The 22,182-nt window shown below is 44.9% G+C and overlaps 1 protein-coding gene across 1 annotated transcript in view; it reads left to right on the top strand.

Moving 5' to 3' along the window:
- Nucleotides 1-22,182, top strand: part of Adgre1 (adhesion G protein-coupled receptor E1) — a 184,151-nt gene that overhangs the window by 65,535 nt on the left and 96,434 nt on the right. The window contains exon 2 of the mRNA XM_045134728.1: nt 20,768-20,827. Within this exon, the coding sequence (XP_044990663.1) occupies nt 20,794-20,827 (34 nt within the window). The 5' untranslated portion in view covers nt 20,768-20,793. The remainder of the gene's footprint in view (nt 1-20,767; nt 20,828-22,182) is intronic.

The raw sequence follows: 22,182 nt of genomic DNA on the forward strand, positions 1-22,182 counted from the left end.
CCAATATCCACATGGTCAGGTTTATCTCACTCCATTTCTGGTACCAACTTCTGTAGCAGACAGCTTCAGGCTCACTGAGATGAACTTTCAGACCAGGCACAGTTATAGAGGAAGGGATATTTATTGAAACTTATGGATCCAGGGGAAGTTCCATAATGGCAGAAGAAGCTGGCATGTTTTCACAGGAACACACACACACACACACACACACACACACAGAGAGAGAGAGAGAGAGAGAGAGAGAGAGAGAGAGAGAGAGAGAAGCACAAGCCTAAAAGCCAAAAGCCACACAGCACAGTACACTTCAGGAACTCCAGCTAGGCACACTGCATGTCTTTAGATTACAATCTCACACCTACAACCATGCCTTAAGATCCACCTAATGAAACCGCCTCCAGTCAGGTGGCTGCAGATACAAACTACAAAGTAATAAAACGCTGAATATATTAGGAGCCATCTATTCAAACTACCACATGGCGAAAGGATCCCGATTCTGCCAAAAGCTCACAGGGTCCACCCAGCCCAAAGCAAGCATCAGGGGAACCTGCTGGGACGACTGAACTGGGAGGAGGTGGGGGGCAGGAAGATCTGACTTACTTACTATGTAGGTGGGTATGCACCCTCTGGAGCAGGTGATATGTGAATGGGGACCCAGAGGCCCTTCAATAAGGAAGGTAGAGCAAGGGGCCTGCTTCTGCAGCAAGGTCACAAGGTCCAGGCAGCCCCAAGCCAGCACCAGAGGAACTGACTGGGATCAGGGAATCTGGGAGCTGGGGAACCAACCAGGATCTCTGGCCTACTCACTCCACATGCACACCTACTGGAGCAGGGGATCTCGGATTTGGGGACCTAGAGGCCATTCAGCCAGGAGGGTGGAGCAAGAGGCCTGCTTCTCTAGCAAGCTTTCAGGGTCCAGACAGCCCAAGTCAGCAGCAGGTGAACTGGACCAGGGAACTGGGGGAGGAGGGGAGGAGAGCATAGGGATAATCTAAATATAAATATTTTAAAAAGGAAGATCTAGGGCTGGAAAGTTTGCTTAGTGGTTAAGGCATTTGTCTGTGAGGCCCAATAACCAATGTTTGACTCTCCAGGTCCCACCTAAGCCAGATGTACAACCTTGAGTTTGGATTTTCCAAGGCCAATGTGGGTGGGAGAATTCCTTTCCAGTATTTCTGCAATTGCTGGCAAGGGCAGTGCAGGATTCGTTAAATAAAGGAACTTCCCCGTGGCTACAGGCTAGAGCTGAGTCCTTGCTGGTTGTGTGATTGCGGGAAGCCTGTTGTTCCCTCCTGCTTTTCTGCATTGGTCTCCCCTCTGTTAATAATTCCTTACACACTTTCACTTTTTGGTAAGAGTATGTTGTATGTCATCTTACCTTCCTTCCCCCAGGTTTCTTTGGCATGGCTCCCATTCTAGACACATCATTTTTGTTTAGCAAAACAATGTCAGTGGCCTCCGACTGACAGGGGCTATGAGACACCCTGTCCCCCAGCCATAAGTTTTTGTCTTGACATACAATTCTTTCTTTAAATCTAAGCAGAAAGTGGTTGGTTGTTTGCAGCCATAACGGTCATGCCACTATTACACAGTGGAAACATTTCATCTGGTATGTTGGTAGTGTAGCATACAGGATCCATAGAATAGTAGGATTGTTAATGATAATTCTCCTCCAGCAGCCTACAGAGTGATACCAGCTAGTAGTTGGGTTGTTTTTCACCTAATAAAAGATAAGAGACAAAAATAAGAATTTTATTAATGGAAAGGCTCCCTTGGGAATAGGAGGTTGAGTTTTATTTGTTTTAGAATGGCTCTCCATTTCCCTTGCTCATTCTTGGAGTGGGCTTCAGAGAGTGTAGCTTGTTTATTGGGTATTTGTGGACTCATGATTAGATTCCCTATTGGCTGGTTAAGTTCTGCTGGCAACTTGATCAGATTAGGAATACATAGACATTTGTCTTGGTTGGGTTTCTGAGGTTGCTTCCACGAAGGATTAACCAAAGGAGGAAGGCCTTGCTCCAGAGTGAGCCCTTCCTCTAGAGTGGGAGGACCTCTTAGAGGGGTGCTTTATGTAAGGAAGCTCTGGGAGAAAAGAATCTCTTCCTCCCACCAGGCTTCCAGTGCTGCTTGCTGGTGAGTGCTTCACTTGTATGTGCATCTTTCCTCTTCTGCTATCCTACCTTGGTATTGGAACCATGTTTTCTCACCCTTCCTGCATGGACTGAAGATCAGTGTGGACTGACAACCAGCAGCACTGTAGGAAGCCTTCAAGTCTTCAGTGCTGGATTGGAACTGCTGAGGCATCTGGCCTTGTGGACTGAGAAATTACTGGGTTCCTTGGCTTTTGGGCCTAAAGAGTGCTGTTGTTGGACTGTCATAACCTAATCCAATATATACCCCCTTTAAAAATTACTTACTTACTTTATTTATTTATGAGAGAGAGAGAGAGAGAGAGAGAGAGAGAGAGAGAGAGAGAGAGAGAGAATGGGCACACCACAGCCTCTAGTTATTGCTAATGAATTCCAGACACATCAGACACATGCACTACATTCTGCAACTGCTTTATGTCATTAACATAGTAGGACTGTGGGTATTGGAGAATTGAACCTGCGTCATTAGGCTGCACGGGCAAGTACCTTAACTTCTAAGTTATCTCTCAGACCAAATCCCCCCCACTTTTTAAAAATATTTTTATTTATTTATTTTACAGAGACTGAGGAGAGAGAGAGAGAGAGAGAGAGAGAGAGAGAGAGAGAGAGAGAGGGAGAGGAAGCATGCCATAGCTTCCAGCCACTGCAAACGAACTCCAGACAAATGCAGCCCTTGTGCATCTGGCTAATGCAGGTCCTGGGGAATTGAACCTGGGTCCTTTGGCTTGGCAGGCAAATGACTTAATCACCAAAAATTACCTCCAGCCTTCACCCTTTTTAATTACAATTCATTCTATTGGTTCTAGAGAAGCCCGACTGATACACCCTACTTGGTCCATGTCCTGCCTTGGTCAGAGCTGGGGAGCTCTGGGCTTGAAAGCTGGAACTGATATGATTCTGGCAACCCAAATACTTTGGAGCTGAAGCAGGCTTAGGGGGACATAGGCAGGTAGGGAATGGGTACAAGGAGACTGATGAAACAGGGAAATGATAATGCAGACATTCGGAAGGCAAACAGATTATTTTTAATAGACGACAAGGACAAAGAAAATCATAATAAAGAAGCTGGTAAAGACAAATGTTTAAAAGTCTAGAGCAGCCTGGAGCAAGGAACCCCAGAAGTTTTGATTTTTTGGGACAGAGGGGCTAATGGGGTGAGTTAAACCTCATTGCCATGGAAAGAAGGAGAGGAGGGAGAAGAAACATGATAAAAAATAAGAGCAGAGGACAATAAGATAGATTCTCAGGTTTGGGGATCAAAATTCCAGGAGATGCAGTCCATGGAGAAGTCAGCAGTGTGCTAAGAGTTGGAAGATGAAATCCATCGAGGTGGAATCAGCAGTGCGCACAGTTAGAGGAGATGAAGTCCATCAGGGTGGAGTCAGCAGTGCTCAGTGTTAGAGGAGACGAAGTCGATCAGGGAGGAGTCAGCAGTGGTCACAGTTAGAGGAGATGAAGTCGATCAGGGTGGAGTCAGCAGTGTGCACAGTTAGAGGAAATGAAGTCCATCATGGTGGAGTCTGCAGTGTTCACAGTTAGAGGAGATGAAGTCCATCAGGGTGGAGTCAGCAGTGCTCACAGTAGAGGAGAAGAAGTCCATCATGGTAGAGTCTGCAGTGTTCACAGTTAGAGGAGATGAAGTCCATCAGGGTGGAGTCAGCAGTGCTCACAGTAGAGGAGAAGAAGTCCATCATGGTAGAGTCTGCAGTGTTCACAGTTAGAGGAGATGAAGTCCATCAGGGTGGAGTCAGCAGTGCTCACAGTAGAGGAGATGAAGTCCATCACGGTGGAGTCAGCAGTGCTCAGTGTTAGAGGAGATGAAGTCCATCAGGGTGGAGTCAGCAGTGCTCAGTGTTAGAGGAGATGAAGTCGATCAGGGTGGAGTCAGCAGTGCGCACAGTAGAGGAGATGAAGTCCATCATGGTGGATTCAGCAGTTCTCAGTGTGAAGAGGAGATGAAGTCCATCAGGGTGGAGTCAGCAGTGCTCACAGTAGAGGAGATGAAGTCCATCATGGTGGAGTCAGCAGTGCGCACGGTTAAAAGATATGAAGTCCAGCAAGTTGGAGTCAACAGTGTGCACAGTTAGAGGAGATAAAGACCATCATGGTGGAGTCAGCAGTGCACACAGTAGATGAGATGAAGTCCATCATGGTGGAGTCTGCAGTGTTCACAGTTAGAGGAGATGAAGTCCATCAGGGTGGAGTCTGCAGTGTTCACAGTTAGAGGAGATGAAGTCCATCAGGGTGGAGTCAGCAGTGCTCACAGTAGAGGAGATGAAGTCCATCATGGTGAATTCAGCAGTTCTCAGTGTTAGAGGAGATGAAGTCCATCAGGGTGGAGTCAGCAGTGCTCAGTGTTAGAGGAGATGAAGTCGATCAGGGTGGAGTCAGCAGTGCGCACAGTTAGAGGAAATGAAGTCCATCATGGTGGAGTCTGCAGTGTTCACAGTTAGAGGAGATGCAGTCCATCAGGGTGGAGTCAGCAGTGCTCACAGTAGAGGAAATGAAGTCCATCATGGTAGAGTCTGCAGTGTTCACAGTTAGAGTAGATGAAGTCCATCATGGTGGAGTCAGCAGTCTTCACAGTTAGAGGAGATGAAGTCCATCAGTGTGGTGTCAGCAGTGTTCACAGTAGAGGAGATGAAGTCCATCATGGTGGAGTCTGCAGTGTTCACAGTTAGAGTAGATGAAGTCCATCAGGGTGGAGTCATCAGTCTTCACAGTTAGAGGAGATGAAGTCCATCAGTTTGGTGTCAGCAGTGTTCACAGTAGAGGAGATGAATCCATCATGGTGGAGTCAGCAGTCTTCAGAGTTAGAGGAGATGAAGTCCATCAGGGTGAGTCATCAGTGTTCACAGTAGAGGAGATGAAGTCCATCATGGTGGAGTCAGCAGTCTTCACAGTTAGAGGGGATGAAGTCCATCATGGTGGAATCAGCAGTCTTCACAGTTAGAGGAGATGAAGTCCATCATGGTGGAGTCTGCAGTGTTCACTGTTACAGGAGATGAAGTCCATCAGTGTGGTGTCAGCAGTGCACACAGTGGAGGAGATGAACTCCATCATGGTGGAGTCTGCAGTGTTCACAGTAGAGATGAAGTCCATCATGGTGGAGTCTGCAGTGTTCACAGTAGAGGAGATAAGTCCATCTTGGTGGAGTCTGCAGTGTTCACAGTAGAGGAGATGAAGTCCATCATGGTGGAGTCATCAGTCTTCACAATTAGAGGAGATGAAGTCCATCAGGGTGGAGTCAGCAGTCTTCACAGTTAGAGGAGATGAAGTCCATCATGGTAGAGTCTGAAGTGTTCACAGTAGATGAGATGAAGTCCATCATGGTGGAGTCAGCAGTCTTCACAGTTAGCGGAAATGAAGTCCATCAGTGTGGTGTCAGCAGTGTTCACAGTAGAGGAGATGAATCCATCAGGGTGGAGTCATCAGTCTTCACAGTTAGAGGAGATGAAGTCCATCAGTGTGGTGTCAGCAGTGTTCACAGTAGAGGAGATGAATCCATCATGGTGGAGTCAGCAGTCTTCAGAGTTAGAGGAGATGAAGTCCATCAGGGTGGAGTCTGCAGTCTTCACAGTTAGAGGAGATGAAGTCCATCAGTGTGGTGTCAGCACTGCACACAGTAGAGGAGATGAAGTCCATCATGGTGGAGTCTGCAGTGTTCACAGTTAGAGGAGATGAAGTCCATCAGGGTGGAGTCAGCAGTGCTCACAGTAGAGGAGATGAAGTCCATCATCGTGGATTCAGCAGTTCTCAGTGTTAGAGGAGATGAAGTCCATCAGGGTGGAGTCAGCAGTGCTCACAGTAGAGGAGATGAAGTCCATCATGGTGGATTCAGCAGTTCTCAGTGTTAGAGGAGATGAAGTCCATCAGGGTGGAGTCAGCAGTGCTCACAGTAGAGGAGATGAAGTCCATCATGGTGGAGTCAGCAGTGCGCACGGTTAGAGGAGATGAAGTCCAGCAAGTTGAGTCAACAGTGTGCACAGTTAGAGGAGATAAAGACCATCATGGTGGAGTCAGCAGTGCACACAGTAGATGAGATGATGTCCATCATGGTGGAGTCTGCAGTGTTCACAAAGAGGAGATGAAGTCCATCATGGTGGAGTCTGCAGTCTTCACAGTTAGAGGGGATGAAGTCCATCATGGTGGAATCAGCAGTCTTCACAGTTAGAGGAGATGAAGTCCATCACGGTGGAGTCTGCAGTGTTCACAGTTAGAACAGATGAAGTCCATCATGGTGGAGTCTGCAGTGTTCACAGTAGAGGAGATGAAGTCCATCATGGTGGAGTCAGCAGTCTTCACAGTTAGAGGAGATGAAGTCCATCAGGGTGGAGTGAGCAGTCTTCGCAGTTAGAGGAGATGAAGTCCATCAGTGTGGTGTCAGCAGTCTTCACAGTAGAGGAGATGAAGTCCATCATGGTGGAGTCAGCAGTCTTCACAGTTAGAGGAGATGAAGTCCATCAGGGTCGAGTCAGCAGTGTTCACAGTAGAGAAGATGAAGTCCATCATGGTGGAGTCAGCAGTCTTCACAGTTAGAGGAGATGAAATCCATCAGGGTCGAGTCAGCAGTGTTCACAGTAGAGAAGATGAAGTCCATCATGGTGGAGTCAGCAGTCTTCACAGTTAGAGGAGATGAAGTCCATCAGGGTGGAGTCAGCACTGTGCACAGTTAGAAGGGATGAAGTCCATCATGGTGGAGTGTGCAGTGTTCACAGTAGAGGAGATGAAGTCCATCCTGGTGGAGTCTGCAGTGCTCACAGTTAGAGGAGATGAATTCCATCATGGTGGAGTCTGCAGTGTCCACAGTAGAGGAGATAAAGTCTATTATGGTGGAGTCATCAGTGTTCACAGTAGATGAGATGAAGTCCATCATGGTGGAGTCAGCAGTCTTCACAGCTAGAGCAGATGAAGTCCATCATGGTGGAGTCTGCAGTGTTCACAGTAGAGGAGATGAAGACCATCATGGTGGAGTCAGCAGTCTTCACAGCTAGAGCAGATGAAGTCCATCATGGTGGAGTCTGCAGTGTTCACAGTAGAGGAGATGAAGTCCATCCTGGTGGAGTCTGCAGTGCTCACAGTTAGAGGAGATGAATTCCATCATGGTGGAGTCTGCAGTGTCCACAGTAGAGGAGATAAAGTCTATTATGGTGGAGTCATCAGTGTTCACAGTAGATGAGATGAAGTCCATCATGGTGGAGTCAGCAGTCTTCACAGCTAGAGCAGATGAAGTCCATCATGGTGGAGTCTGCAGTGTTCACAGTAGAGGAGATGAAGACCATCATGGTGGAGTCAGCAGTCTTCACAGTTAGAGGAGATGAAGTCCATTAGTGTGGTGTCAGCAGTGGTCACAGTTAGAGGAGATGAACTCCATCATGGTGGAGTCTGCAGTGCAACCATTATGTGGCTGGTTACATCATTTCTGTAGTTAGAACGTATAGAAAGATGTCATTGCTCATGCTTAGCTCACTGTCCATATTGTACCTTTTCTCAAATGTGAGTGAATTTGTGCATGTATTTATGTATCTGGACGCATGTGTTTTTGTAGGTGCATGTGTGGGTGTGTGTGCTTTTATGTGGAGACTAAATGACAACCTTTGCAACACTTTCTACCTTCTTTTTGAGAGAAGATCTTTTGCTGAAACTAGAGGTCATTATTTTGCCCAAACTAGTTAGTCAGTGTTCCTCAAGGATTTTCCTTTCTCTAGCTTCCCAACACTGGGATTATACGCATGTTACTCCATGTCTTCCATTTTGTGGGCTGTGGGGCTCAGACTGAGGTCCCCATGTTTGTGAGGCGAGTCCTTCCCCACTGTGTCATTATCTACCCATGCTTCTTTCCTTTCATTCAGTCCATGATTTCAGCTATGAAATGGTAGCGATTTCAAGGAGGGTTTTTCTGTTGTAGTTAAATCTTTGTAGTAATGTTTCACAGTCATGCCCAGAGGTATGTCTCCTTGGTGATTATAAATCCAGTCAAATTGAGAAGGATGTGATCTTAGCTATGGCTGAAACTCAGCTTCAGCCCTGCTGTGTGAATGGCACCATGAAATTGACCTTGTTTGGGAGACCAGATTAGGAGTTTAGTGCTTCTGTGATCTTCAGATATGTAGGTTCAGTGTATAGTTTTGTGCAGCTCTTGAGCTAAGGAAAAGGGAAGCTGTTAGCTGGTGTCAGGCAATGATAAGAGAACCTGGAGGATGGGCAGACCAACTTGTTCAAAGTGTCTGGGTTGGGAAATACACAGGGGCTCTAATCACTGAGGATGTCTAAAGTTTTCGGAATATGGGGGCAGTGGATCAAGATGGGGACACACAAGAATGATTATGCAGGGTCTTGATAATGAGCTTGAAGTTAATCAAGAACCATGAAAGAACTTTGGGATGGGAGGATTATGTTTGAATTAGATAGGGTTGCTCTGAGACCTTCCTTGTGAGCCCCCAAGTTCCCTAGGAAGACAGTGAGTGACATTTCAGAGGCTCTTCTAGGCAGACTTCTCCAATCTTGGGCACCTCATGATTTCTCCTTTACTGGGAATGTTATAAAGGGGAGGCTTGTGTAGGTTGCTTGTTTAGAGTCAGTCATTTTCTCTGCCCTGTCTTTCTCCTACTAGTCCCCATCTGGCTCTCCAGGATCTCAGCAGTTCAAATGGGACAGCCTTCATTACCACTTTTAGTTTGCAAGGTGTGTAGTGTCTTGTGACTTTAATGATTCTCTGGAATTCAAGACTCCCCTGGGTGGGAAGAGTCATGATTGACTCCTCTCACCACGAATGCATATATTCTGATCAAGACCTATGGATATTTTCTCTTCCAGTGCAAAATGGGCTTTGCAGTTAGGGCTTGGTTAATGATCTTGAGATGGGAATATTACATAGATGGCCTAATGTTACTCTTAAGGCCCTTAAAAGAGCATGAAGGAGAAGGAGAGAGAGAGAGAGAGAAAGAGAGAGAGAAGAGAAGATAAAGTCCATCATGGTGGAGAAAGGAGAAATAGGCAGAGACATGAGAGACAGTGATAGATGGACAGAGAGGGAGATAGAGTCATGATAGAAGAGGAGAAGAGGAGGAGGGACACAAAGACAAAGATAAGAGATAGAGATAGGATAGAGAGAAGGGAAAGAGGAAGGAGAGAGAGGAGAGGAGAGAAGAGAGAGATGAGAGGGGGGAGAGACAGAGACACCTGAGTTACAAAGACACAAAGTAGATAGAATCATGAGAGACAGAAGAGGAAGGAAGGAGGGTTGGAGGGAGAAACACAGAGAGATATGGAGACGGGGAGAGACCCTGTCTCAAAGAGTAAGGAAGATGGCTATTGAGGAAGACACACACACACACACACACACACACACACACACACAGAGAGAGAGAGAGAGAGAGAGAGAGAGAGAGAGAGAGAGAGAGAGAGAGAGAGATTAACACTCTAGAAGACAGATGAAGAGTTACGAGTGGAGGAAGGCTGGAAGACAAGGAATAGGTTCTTCCCTGAAGCTTCAAGAGGGACCACAGCCCTGTTGACACCTAGATTCTAGTTTCATGTCAAGATGCAGTGTTCTGATTTCCAGAAAGTAATGCAATCAGGGTGTAAGCCACCAAGTTTGTGATAATGCATTTCTGCAGCTCCTGCTTCATTCTTCCCCATTTGCCAGGTGGCATCCGGGTGTGAGCATAACATTTTCAGTCCTTCAGTTTTAGCTCCTCTTTTGTCTCATTTCTCACATCCACATCCTATTATCTTCCCTCATTCCTTCCTATCTTCCCATTTGTGACCTCACTCTGGATCATGCACATGTCACAGATATCATATCCTATGACCTTGTTGAGCCCATTTATAATATCTTGAAGATAAACTTGAAACTGATATCTATGTTACAAGGTCCTGTACAATATGAACTTTTCTGACTTCTCCAATTAAATTACATTAATTAGTTATTCCTTTTGTGTGTATGGGTGTGTGTCTATCATAGCATGCATGTAGAGGTCAGCGGACAACCTTGCATTGTCCGTCGTCTTATTCCACCTTCTGAGACAGGGCCTCTCTTGCTGTGCTGCACTTGCCCAGTCTAGCTGGTCTGCATGCCTCTTCTGACTCTGCCTTCCGTTGCCATAGGTGTACTGGGATTTCAGATATGTGTTAGCCATTTTGCATCGGGCTTTATATGAATGTTGGGGAGGAATGAACTCTGGTCAGGAGGCTTGCAAGCAAACACCTTTAACCACTGAGCAATTTCCCCAAGTCCCAGTTTATGGTGAGATAAGTTCTCACTATGGCCTCTGACTTTTACTCCTCTTGCCTCAGTCTCCTGGGTGCTGGGGCCACAGCTGCGCATCAATATGCCTGTCTTCAAGGTTTTTTTTTTTTTTTTTTTGCATGTGCATATGTATGTTTGTGTGTGTGTGTGTGTGTGTGTGTGTGTGTGTGTGAGACCTCAAGTTGGCTTCAGTCTCTACCTTATTTTTTGAGACAGGATCTCTCACTGAGCCTGGAGCTTACAAATTTGGCTAGACTAGCTGGTCAGTGAGCTCCAGAAATGTGTGGAACTCTTTTTAAATCACCACATTGGTGTCTGCTTCAAGGAGCCACATTCTTGGGCACATTTAATAGTACTTGCAGAAGAAAGAAAGAGTGCTCGTGATTGCTCCCTGCTGACATCACCCCATGGAATGCAGACATCTGCAGTCTCTCCACTATTGATTTGCATGTGGAGAAATTCCCCTTCTTCATTCTTGTGGCTACTTGAGCTCCCGGGACTTCCCTCATACCCAGACTTGTATGATCAGGGGCACTGTCCATTCTTTTTTTTAAGACAAGGGTCTCTCTGAACCTGGAGCTTTCCAGTTAGGCTAGACTGGTAGGTCTGCAAGTTCCAGGGATCCTTCTGGCGTTTAAGGGGGATCCTGGCAATCAACCTCAGGTTCTCATGCTTGCACAGCAAGTGTTTTACCCACTAAGCAATCTCCTAGGCCTAGCTGTGTTTTTCCTATTGATGGAACTATATCTACTGGAGCCTACCATCTGTTTAGGGGCTCAGGACCAAAGTATCATGAAGCTGAATCTCCTGACTGAAGACAGAGGGTGTGTCAAACCACAGCTCCCTCAAACCCCACCAGGAAAGACTGGGAAATGTCCTTTGTGTAGCCTTCCAGCAGCTCTACTTTCTAAACTCATAACTGTTTTGGTTACAAGTAGTCTTGGCTCTTTGCTTTCCCTCACTCCCCTACTCCCCAGAGGGTTTTGATTTTTCTGGTTCTATCTTTCTGATCTCCATATACTTTTTAATTTAATTTAACTTTTTATTTATGAGAGAGAGAGAGAGAATCGGCATACCAGGGCCTCTAGCCACTGCAAACAAACTCCAAACACATGCACTACCTTGTACATCTATTTGACTTAGGCCCTAGGGAATCAAACCAATGTCCTTTGGCTTTGCAGGCAAGTGCCTTAACTGTTAAGTCATCTCTTCAGCCCGATCTCTACTTTTAGTAAGATCCTTGTCTTAGTGGATATACGGGGGGGACACTAGTTAACCTATCACTAGCCACTGAGTTTATGAGATGGTGTGTCTGCACCATGTTGGGTGGGGCCTGGGAGCGAGGCTGGGCATCATGCTATGCAGTGATCAGAGAAGGAGAGGAAGAAGGGAGCAGTCATGCACACTGTAGTCAGGGGCTCTTGGGTCAAAATCCAGAGTCTGAGGAATATGCAGCAAACCAGTTTCCTTTGTGTGTGTGGTGGGGAATCACTATTCTACAGGACTGATATGACGGGATAATTAAATTTTGTTGGTCACATGCCTATTAATTGCAGGGTTAATTACAGGGACTGGTCCAACATGATTATGAGGGTTGTTTTTAGAAAAGGATGGAGTCAGGTATGGTGGCTCATGCCTTTAATCCCAGTACTTGGGAGGCAGAGGTAGGAGGATTGCCATGAGTTCTAGGCCACCCTCTGAATACAGAGTGAATTCCAGGTCAGCCTGAGCTAGAGTGAAACCATACCTTGAAAAACAAAACAAAACAAAACAAAACAAAACAAAACAAAACAAAACAAAACAAAACAAAACAAAACAAAACAAAAAAAGTATTGAAAGAGATCCTTAGGTGAAATTTTCTTTGTTGGGGACAGTATGTTGAATCAGACTTATTGGGTGCAATGATTGAAGATAAATATTGGTGGTGTGAGGGAAGAGATAGTGAAGGAAGAAGGAAGAGAAAGATGAGGGATAGATAGACACTGAGATAGATAAATAGAGCAAGAGACAGAGGAGGAGAGGGAGAGAGAAGGAAAAGAAGGGAAAGAAGAAGGAGAGAATGAGAAGAGGAAAGAGAAGAGGAGGTGAGTAGGAGAGAAGGAGGCAGGAGGGCAGGGGAAGGAGGAGAGGAGAAGGAGAGGAGGCAGGAGGTCAGGGGAAGGAGGAGAGGAGAAGGAGAGGAGGCAGGAGGGCAGGGGAAGGAGGAGAGGAGAAGGAGAGGAGGCAGGAGGGCAGGAGAAGGAGGAGAGGAGAAGGAGAGGAGGCAGGAGGGCAGGGGAAGGAGGAGAGGAGAAGGAGAGGAGGCAGGAGGGCAGGGGAAGGAGGAGAGGAGATCAGAGTTAAGGGAACACTGGAGGCTTGCCACACTGCCTTGTGAAGAAGGTGGCAAGTCAGCAGAAAGCTCTCTGATACCATCTGAGGGCACTGAGCAACTGGCCCCGCCTTTTCTTCAGCAAGAAAACTTAAAAGGGAAGGCCACTTCACTCAGTGACAACAGCACCATGTGGGGCTTCAGACTGCTCCTCTTCTGGGGTGAGTGGGATATTGAGTGATGGGGGAGGGCTGGCAGAGGTTGCAGGGAGAAGAGAGTCCCCTTCCTTAAGGAGATCTTTGGCAAAATCACTGGATTCAGGGAAACCCATTTATCCAGGATAGGATTTTTTTTTTTCTTTTTCTGGCAGTGGTTAGATGTGTATTTCGAGATGACCCACTTGTAGCAAGGATACAGTGATGAGTAAGCAAATGGGTGCTGTGCTCACAGATCTGGTGCAAAAGAAAAGGATGAAGTCAAGGAGATTTCCTTCCTTCCTTCCTTCCTTCCTTCCTTCCTTCCTTCCTTCCTTCCTTCCTTCCTTCCTTCCTCCCTCCCTCCCTCCCTCCCTCCCTTCCTCCCTTCCTTCCTTCCTTCCTTTCTCCCTTCCTCCCTCCCTCCTTTTTTCTCTCTTTCTCTGTCTCTCTTCTCCTTCCATCCCTTCCTTCCCTAACCTTGCTGGGGAGACATTTCTTACAGGGTTGATATTTGTGCTGAGCGGATACTCTTTGAGAAGCTCCCCATAGTGGCTGCACCACTTTGCACTCCCACCAACAGTGGGTGAGGATTCTCCTTTCCCTACACTTTTGTCAGTATTTGTTACCATTTGAATTTTTGATGACAGCCATCCTGACCAGAGTGATAAGGAATCTCAAAGTAGTTTTAATTTGAATTTCCTTGTTGGCTAAAGATGTTGAATGTTTTAAAAATATATATATTGGCCTTTTATATTTCTTTCGAGAATGCTCTGTTCAGTTCCATGACCCCCTTTTTTGTGTGTGTGGGGGGAGAGGTAGGGTCTCTCTCTAGCCCAAGCTGACCTGGAATTTACTATGTAGCCTCAGGCTGGCTTCGAACTCAAACAGTACCTCTTGCCCTGCAAGTACTGGGATTAAAGGCATGTGCTACTATGCCTGGCCCATGGCACAGTTTTTATTTTTTATTTATTATTATTTTTCTTTATTAGTTATGTATTTAGTTAGTGTGTAAACCATGTTGGTACCATCCTTAGCCTCCTCCCTGTCCTCCCCCCTTGGAAGGGAACCTCCTCATTGGGAATGCAAGTTATCTCCATGGGGATTGTGGATCGTGCATTGTGGGGGTAGCAATCAATTGTGGGGAAGAGACAGTGCCTTTGTGCATAATATCCCAACTTGTGGCTCTAACAGTCTTTCTGCCCCCTCTTCTGTGAATTTCCCTAAGTCATGGTACAGTTTTTGGTTTTTTATTGCTTAGTTTTTGGAGATTTTTGTGTATTCTAAGTATTAATCTTCTGTCAGATACACAGCTGTTATGCTTGTTGTGATAAAGACTACTTCCTTTATTTCTTTCTTAGTATGTTTATTGTTGGTATATAAGAAGGCTACTAATATTTTAAATTAGAAACTGTGATATAATACTTGAACATAGGGTAATTTGATAGTGCTCCTATCTCCCTTACCTCTAGTCCCCTGAGGACCATCTTCAGGGGTACTTCAAAGTAGTCCTTCCTCTTGTTTTGTCTTGTTTCTTTTGTCCTCCTCTGTCCTGCATGTGGAAATGTTGATGAATGCCAGGTGTGGTGTCTCACATCTTTAATCCCAGCTGATGAGAAAGATTGCTATGAGTTTAAGGCCAGACTAAGGCTATAGAAGTGAGTTCCAATTCAGCCTGAGCTAGAATGAGACCTACTTAAAAAAAAACGTCAACAGGCTCAAAACTGTGATGGTCTTGTGGGGGTACTGGTGACCACCATGGGTCATGAATGTTGCAAGTTGGTTCATAAAGGGAGGACAGTGCTCCACAGTATGCCTCGGTACCTTGTGGCTCTGGCATTCTTACAGTACACCCAGATACCTTGTGGCTCTTATATTCTTTCCCTCATCTTCCACAACGTTCCCTGAGCCTTGGGGATGGGAGGCTGTTAGTGTTGAGTAGCCTCTTATTTTCTCCTTGATGAGATTTAATTCTCCTCAGTGTCTGTTGCCAACTCCACAGAGATGGTTGTCAGGCCAGGAGTGAGAGTGGCCTTCATATTCATTCTGCCACCTTCTCTGAAATGGTTTCTGAATTCTGGTGGGTGTGTTAGAGATGATATGTCAGGTGCTGGGCTTGTTCTTCTTCTGGTTATATTGCTGAGTCTTTTGTGTCCCCAGTTTTTATCTCCAGCTATAAAAAGGCCATACACATTTAGAAATCTTTTTGATGGCCATTACATCTGTTTAGCCAAAGGGCAGTGGAAGCTTCCCTCTGAGGTCTATGACTTTCCAGGCCATAGGCTTCTGACTTGTTTCTTAGTACCAGGTACGAATTCCCTCCCACTGAGCCACCTCATATCCCATCAGAGTGCAGGTGATTACCCCCAAAGCCTGTGTGCCACCATTGTACCCATGGGTACATCTTGCCCAGATGGGTGATTTTGTAGCTTGCAGGATCCATTACTTGTTCAGACTGTAGATGCCTTTTCTCTCCCCATCCGCTCACACAGCGCCTTCCAGCACTATGACAGCTAGCCGGCAGGGAGATGGCTTCCATCTCAGCTCCAGCTTGATTTCTCGGTGTTCTGCAACCACAAGAGTACTGATTCTTGCATGTCAAGTTTGTTGAAAGTGTCTGTCTGTTATAGGAGTTTTCTTGTGGTATCTTTAGGGTCTCATATATAGAACCACATTGCCTGCAAACAAGGATCATTTAACTTTTTCCTTTTTAGTCTGTATCAATTTTCTTTCTTTCTGTCTTATCACCCTGGCTAAGACATGAAAGATTATATTGAATAGAAGCAGAGGGAGGGGACATTTCTGTGTTCTAGATTTTAGTGGGAATACTTTGAGTCTGTTTTCCATTTAGTATTATGTTGGCTATATGTTTGTTACAATATAGCCTGTATTATGTTGAGATATGCAGCTTTTATTCCTAGTCTGTCCAGCATTTAAAAATCATTTCTTTATTTGTGTGTACAAGGGTGAACGAATACCACGTATTAACTGCACATTTTGTGTCCAACTTATGTGGTGGCTTGGGAATTGAATCCAGGCCTCCAGGCTTTGGAAACAAATACCATAACTGCTGAGTCGTCTCTCCAGTTCTCTTATTAGGAGCTTTAATACATGACAGCATTGTAAGCTGGTTGAAGTGACTTTTATTGTGTATGATTAATTTGGGTTTGAAGTCTTATTTGGTAGATATTTGAATAGCAACACCTGCTTGCTTCCTGCTTCCATTTGCTGGGAATAGCTTTTCCTATCCTCTCACCCAGAGATAGTGTCCGTCTTTACAGTTAGTTGAGTTTCATGCAGATAGCATAAGGTTGGAACCTGTTGTTGATCCAGCTGGATAATGTGTGTCTTTTTTGAGTAGTTGAGACAATTAATATTCAGAGCTATTTCAAAAAGTGCCTGTTAACCTCTGTCATGCTGATGGCTTTGTGGAGGGTGGCTTTTGGTTTTTGCTATTGACTATGTTGATTCTTCCCTTTGATGCCAAATAATTCATCAACTACCCTCTGAAGAGATGGTTTAATTCTTATAAAGTCATTTGGCCTCCTTTAACATGGAAAGGTTTTCTTTTTCCTTCTAGTCTGAGAGATACTTCTGCTGGGTATAGTAGTTCTCTTGGCAGCTGTGGTCTTTCAGTACTTGAAACACAACATTCCAAGCCCCTGCCCTTCTGGCTTTTACTGCTTCCATTGAAAATTTTTTGTTATTCTGATGGGTTTGCTTTTACATAGGATTTGCAGTTTCCCTTTTGCATCTTTTGGTGTTCTTTCTTTGTTCTGTGTACTTAGTGTTTTACCTGTAATATGACATGGAGAGCTTCTTTTCTGGTCTACTCTGTATGCCCTTTGTGCATGGATGGCAGCTTTACCCCTAGATTTTGGAAATTTTCTCCTACAACTTTTATGAAAAATGTTTTCTATGCCATTGATCTTCTTGTACATCCACAATGCAAACATTTGGTCTTTTAAAGGTATCCTCATTTCTCTCATGTTCCATTTATATTTGTCTTTGAATTTCTCATTGGTGTTCACTAACTGATCCAGTTCCTCTTCCTTGTCTTCAAGGTTTCCTAGTCTGTCTTTCACTTGATTTATTCTATTTATGAAGCTTTCTGTAGGTAGTGGTCAGTCTTGGAGGTCTTGGTGCTGCTCTGTGGATGGGGTAGATAAGAGAGTTTCAATTTGGTTGCAGTTGAGCTTGAACTTATACTTGAGTTCCAGCCAAAATGGGAGATCCTTGGTGCCCCATGGTGAAGTGAGGAGCACTGGTGAAGGGAATCTAAGTGCTGGAAGTCAACAGAAGTCCTAGTACATTCGCACCTGTGGGGTGAAGAGCAAGGATTTCTGAGGGGAATACAAGTGCTGTGACTTGAACAATGCTCCCAGTCATATTGGTGGATTATCTGTTCTCGCAGGGTTAAATAAAGAGGATTCCTAAAGGGGCTGTGGGTATTAGAACTTACATGTTGGCCCCATTCAGGTTTCAATTACAATGTCAGCATAGAGTGAAGGGGAGAGGATTCCCAGAAGGATTCTGGGAGCCAGAACTTACTTTGGGGGTCTTTGCACCTGTGTGGGATTCACTTTCCTTTTTTGAGACAAAGTCTCATGTTTTCCTAGCTGGCTTCAAACTCACTATAGCTGAGGATGACCTTGAACTTATTATCCTTTTGCTTCCCCTTCTGGGTTCTGGGGTTTGACTATGGTGTGGGTTTCCGACCTAACATTGTGACATGATGTTCCCATTTAAAAAATTCACATCCGAGAACTGTGCAGTTGCGTTACAAAAAGAAATCACAAAAACTCTCATGTTTCAAGTTTACAATTTTGTGTTGGGCAACATTCCTAGCTATTCTGGACACATATGGGTACATGGGGCATACAGGCCATGAGGTGGACGTCCCTGAAAATCTGTGTTATTAAGCATTAGGCTCTTTATCCTCTAAAATAACTAATAATAATTAATAGTTAATAGAATTTATGTTACATGTAACAAATGGAAATGTTGGGAGTTTGAGTTTTAAGGATTACTTAATTTTAAAGACTCTTCTTTTTTTCCATTTTAATTAGCATGTACTAATTGCACAAAGTAATGGGCTTAGTTGTGATTCTTATTCATGCATTTAGCATACTTTGATCATATTCACCTGCTTTATTATCATCTGAATCACTCTCCCATTTCTTCTTCCACATCTCTAAACTACTAGTCTTTTTTTCTTGCATCACTTCCCTACCTAAGTTTCACATATGAGAGAAAGCATGTGACACTTGCCTTTTGAGCCTGGCATACTTCACCCAGTCTGATTATCTGTAATTCCATCCATTTTCCTGTAAATGATATAATTTAGTTCTTTATGTGAACAAAACCACACTGCATCTATACCTGTATTGCCTGTTTCTATATCTCTATACCATCTGTATCTATGCCATCTATTTTATCATATCAGTCATGTTTATCAATATTTTTGGGTTTATTTCTTTTTTATTATTATTATTTATTATTTTTAGAGAGAGAGAGAAAAAAAAGAGGCAGAAAGAGAGAAAGGGAGAGAGAGGGCACACCAAGGCCTTCAGCCACTGCAACTGAACTCCAGATACATGCACCCCCTTGTGTGCATGTGCAACATTGCACATTTGTGTCACTGTGCATCTGGCTACCTGGGACCTGGATATTTGAGCAAGAGTTCTTAGGCTTTGCAGGCAAGCACCTTAAATGCTAAGCCATCTCTCCAGCTCTATTTGGGTTTCCATCTGTGTTGTTGGACATGTGGATGGTCCATAACTTGATGATTGTGGCTAGCACTCTGATAACGTGTATGTGCTGGCATCTCTAGTGCTTTGCTAATGTGAATGTGCTGGCATCTCTATAGGAAACTGACTTTGACTCTTTTGAATCTGTGACTGGAAATCAAGACACAGCAAATGGAACTGGGTGTGGTGATTCACACCCACAACCCCAGCCCTTGTGAAGCTGAGGCAGGAAGAACACAAGTTTGAGGCCAACCTGGTTGCCTCGGGCTTCTTGTCTCACAAACAAGACAAACGAAAACAAGGTGCAGATGTTTTATGAATCTTAAAAAGAGGATCATAGGCTGTTACTTTGAGGTGTCAAAACTAGTATCTATCACTAGAAGCTGCCACTCTGTCTTGGAAGTTGTTATGAGGTATCTCAGTGTGCAGAGTATTTGCCTAGCTTTCTGTAGCAGTTGCCTTCCAAATCCTTCCATATCCCTCCTGCAAACCAGTTCCCAAAGACGAAAACCCACTTAGTCAGGTTCTCTGCAGCAAAGGTCCCACTTATCTGTAGAAGTTACCTCCTTGTTTGGTGTGACAAAACATCTGACCAGAAGCAATTTATGGGAAAAAAGGGTTGATTTCAGGTTAAGTTTCAAGGGGGAAGTTTCAATATGGTGAAGAAAACTTGCAGAGCAGGTACCCAGCTCATGTCTTCATACATAAACAGCTGGATGGGAGCAGTGAGAGTGAGCTAGCTCTGAACACCCCTTGGGCTGAACTAATAAATCCCAAGATCCTCCCCCAGACACATGTCCCATGAAGGCTCTGCTTCTCAAAAGCTCCACCAGCTGTGGAGTCTGTAGGAGGCTTAATCACAAACACTTGAGGTAATCTGGGGCATTTTACATTCAAACCACCTCACACACATGAAACCCTGGTTCCATTCTCAGCATTAATAATCCAGGTGTGGTAGCACACTTTTGTCCCAGACAGCACCCGGAACGTGGAGGCATGAGGACCCTTTGGCTGCTTAGAGAGTTTGAGGCTAGCCTGAGCTACATGAGACCCCATCTCAAAAATAAATCTTGTGATGGTACTGATGGCGATGATGTCAGTGATAAGGATTATGACTTTAGGGATGGTGATGGTGATTCCTCAGAGGGATGCCCGGAGCCTTGTTTCCTAGGTGATCCTAGGTCTTCTCAAGTTGAAGGAATGTTATTGCAATCCTTTGAAGATGCTATGTCTCTTTTCTGTTCCATGTTTCTTGACCTTTAGTTGACGTGTATACAGGTCTTAGAACGTATTCTCATATAAGGAAATAATAAATCTTTGGGGAAAATTATAGAGATCAAAGTCAAAATAAAAGTTATATCCCAAAGCCGGGCATGGTGGCACACACCTTTAATCCCAGCACTCGGGAGGCAGAGGTAGGACTATCGCTGAAAGTTCGAGGCCACCCTGAGAATACATAGTGAACTCCAGGTCAGCCTGAGCTAGAGTGAGACCCTACCTTAGAACCCCCCCCAAAAAAGTTATATCCCACACAGCTAAAAAAGTCAGAAACAGAGAACAGAGCAGTGGAGATTTCTCAGTAGATAAAAACTCTTGCTATACCTGAGCTTGGATTCCCAGAACTCACATACAGCTGTCTGGAGTATGATGCTCTGGAAACCCAGCCTGTGGAAAGATGGAGGCGAGACAAAAGACCCTCTGGAAGCTCACAGGACAGCTAATTTAATGAATGCAGCAGTCAAGAGACCTCTCCCAAACAAGGTGCAAGGAGAGGACCACACCTGAGGTTGCCCTCTCACTGCCACAGATGGGTCGTGACATGTGTGCTCCCACAACCGTACATATACATATGCCTCTTTCTCTCTCTCTCATACACACACACACACACACTCTCTCTCTCTTTCTCTCTCTCTCTCTCTCACACACACACAAATAAAAACCAAAGTGCATAAATCCAGGAATGATCGCTGTAAAGGTTTGTGAAATAACATGTCTGTCCCTTTCCCATTCAACTTTGTCAATCTATTCATGTGAGGTCAAGCCAACATTGATTTTTCAGCCATATACAAGTATCTGTGGCCTTTTCATGATATTTTTCTTTTCTCTCTCCACAGGGTGTGGTGGTATACTCAGATGGGGGATGAGCTCACTACCCCCCCTGGCACACAACATGGGTAAGCTAGCTGAGGACCATCTCTGTGTCTGATGTGCTTAAGGGTATCTCCTGGAGAGGAGAGTCCTTGTGTCCCAGGAGGCTCATGTGGTTGTGTTCTGAGAGTGAGTTAGGGGGTGGAACTGTTATGTAGGTCTCTCAACTCCTGCTTGAGGCAACTTCTTTTGTGCTCTGAAATTGTTATGTGACCTCATGTATGATATAAAACCTTCCTGGTCCTCAGTTTCCTCAACTGAAATACAGATAATGATGTTAAATACTCATGCTTGTGTTGCAAGCCCTTTATCTACTGAGTCACCACCCAGCCTAAATTAGAGCATCTCATTTTACACTTGCTGCTAAAAATTCTTTATTTTTCCTGAAAAAAAAAAATTCCTTTGCTAGAAGGGATTAAGGGCAGAGGAGAGAAAATCATTACCTATGTGTTCCCAAAAAGGTCATACTTGATATCTGCCCAAAAAGCCTTTGGAGGGGGAGAATTTCCTGTACTCATTTGCGCAGCCCTTAGACCTAGCATCATACTGGCTCTTAGCCCACCGAGGTGGATGTTTAAGAGGAGGATGTATGTCACATGTGTGGAGCTTGGAGTGGCTCCTCCCAGGTGGGAAACTTGTGGGATTCAACCCATATGGTGGCACTGAAGTGAGTCTTCCCATCTGAGGCTGGTGTTCATGGCTATGGTGACCTCAGATATCTGTAGAATTTCCCCAGGACTTTGGTTTTCATGAGATAGAAGGTGGGGTACACTGAGAGTTAAAGGAGAAGTGTCATGAATGTTGAGAATGATGCATGGGACAAAACAAGAGCTTTATAGTGCTAATGGCCCCGACTCTTCCTCTCCCCTTCCCTTCTTCCTCTCCATTTTCCTGTTCCCTCTCCATTTTCTTCTTCCCTCTCTCCTCCTCTCCTCAACTTATCCTTGCATTCTTCTTGTCTTCCTCCTTCTTTTACTCTTCATCGTTTCTTCTTCTCTTCCTCTCCTTTCCTTCCTTCTCCTCCTTCCCTCTTCATCTTCTTCATCACTTCTCCTCATCTTCTTCCCCTTCTCTATATTCTCTATTCACAGGGCTTTTTATTTTCCTGAAAGAGCCCACAATAAGCAACTCTAATTCATGAAGTTCTTGTGGATGAATGTGGGATGTGGCATTGGAATTTTTAACTGCTTTCCGCAGCCTGGGAAGAAGGGTCACTGCCCTTCACACAGTAGGGGAGGGTGTTACTCCCTCCACATAGTAAGAAATCAGTTTGAGCTTCGAAGTGACATGCTCAGGAGCACACATCTAGCAAGTCTCAGCTCGGATTTGAATCTGGATCCAGCTGGCACTGTGTTCTTTAGGCCATTGGACCTTTCAAATG

The sequence above is a fragment of the Jaculus jaculus genome, chromosome 15 (assembly GCF_020740685.1).
Source record: "Jaculus jaculus isolate mJacJac1 chromosome 15, mJacJac1.mat.Y.cur, whole genome shotgun sequence".
In the NCBI taxonomy this organism is placed as follows: domain Eukaryota; kingdom Metazoa; phylum Chordata; class Mammalia; order Rodentia; family Dipodidae; genus Jaculus; species Jaculus jaculus.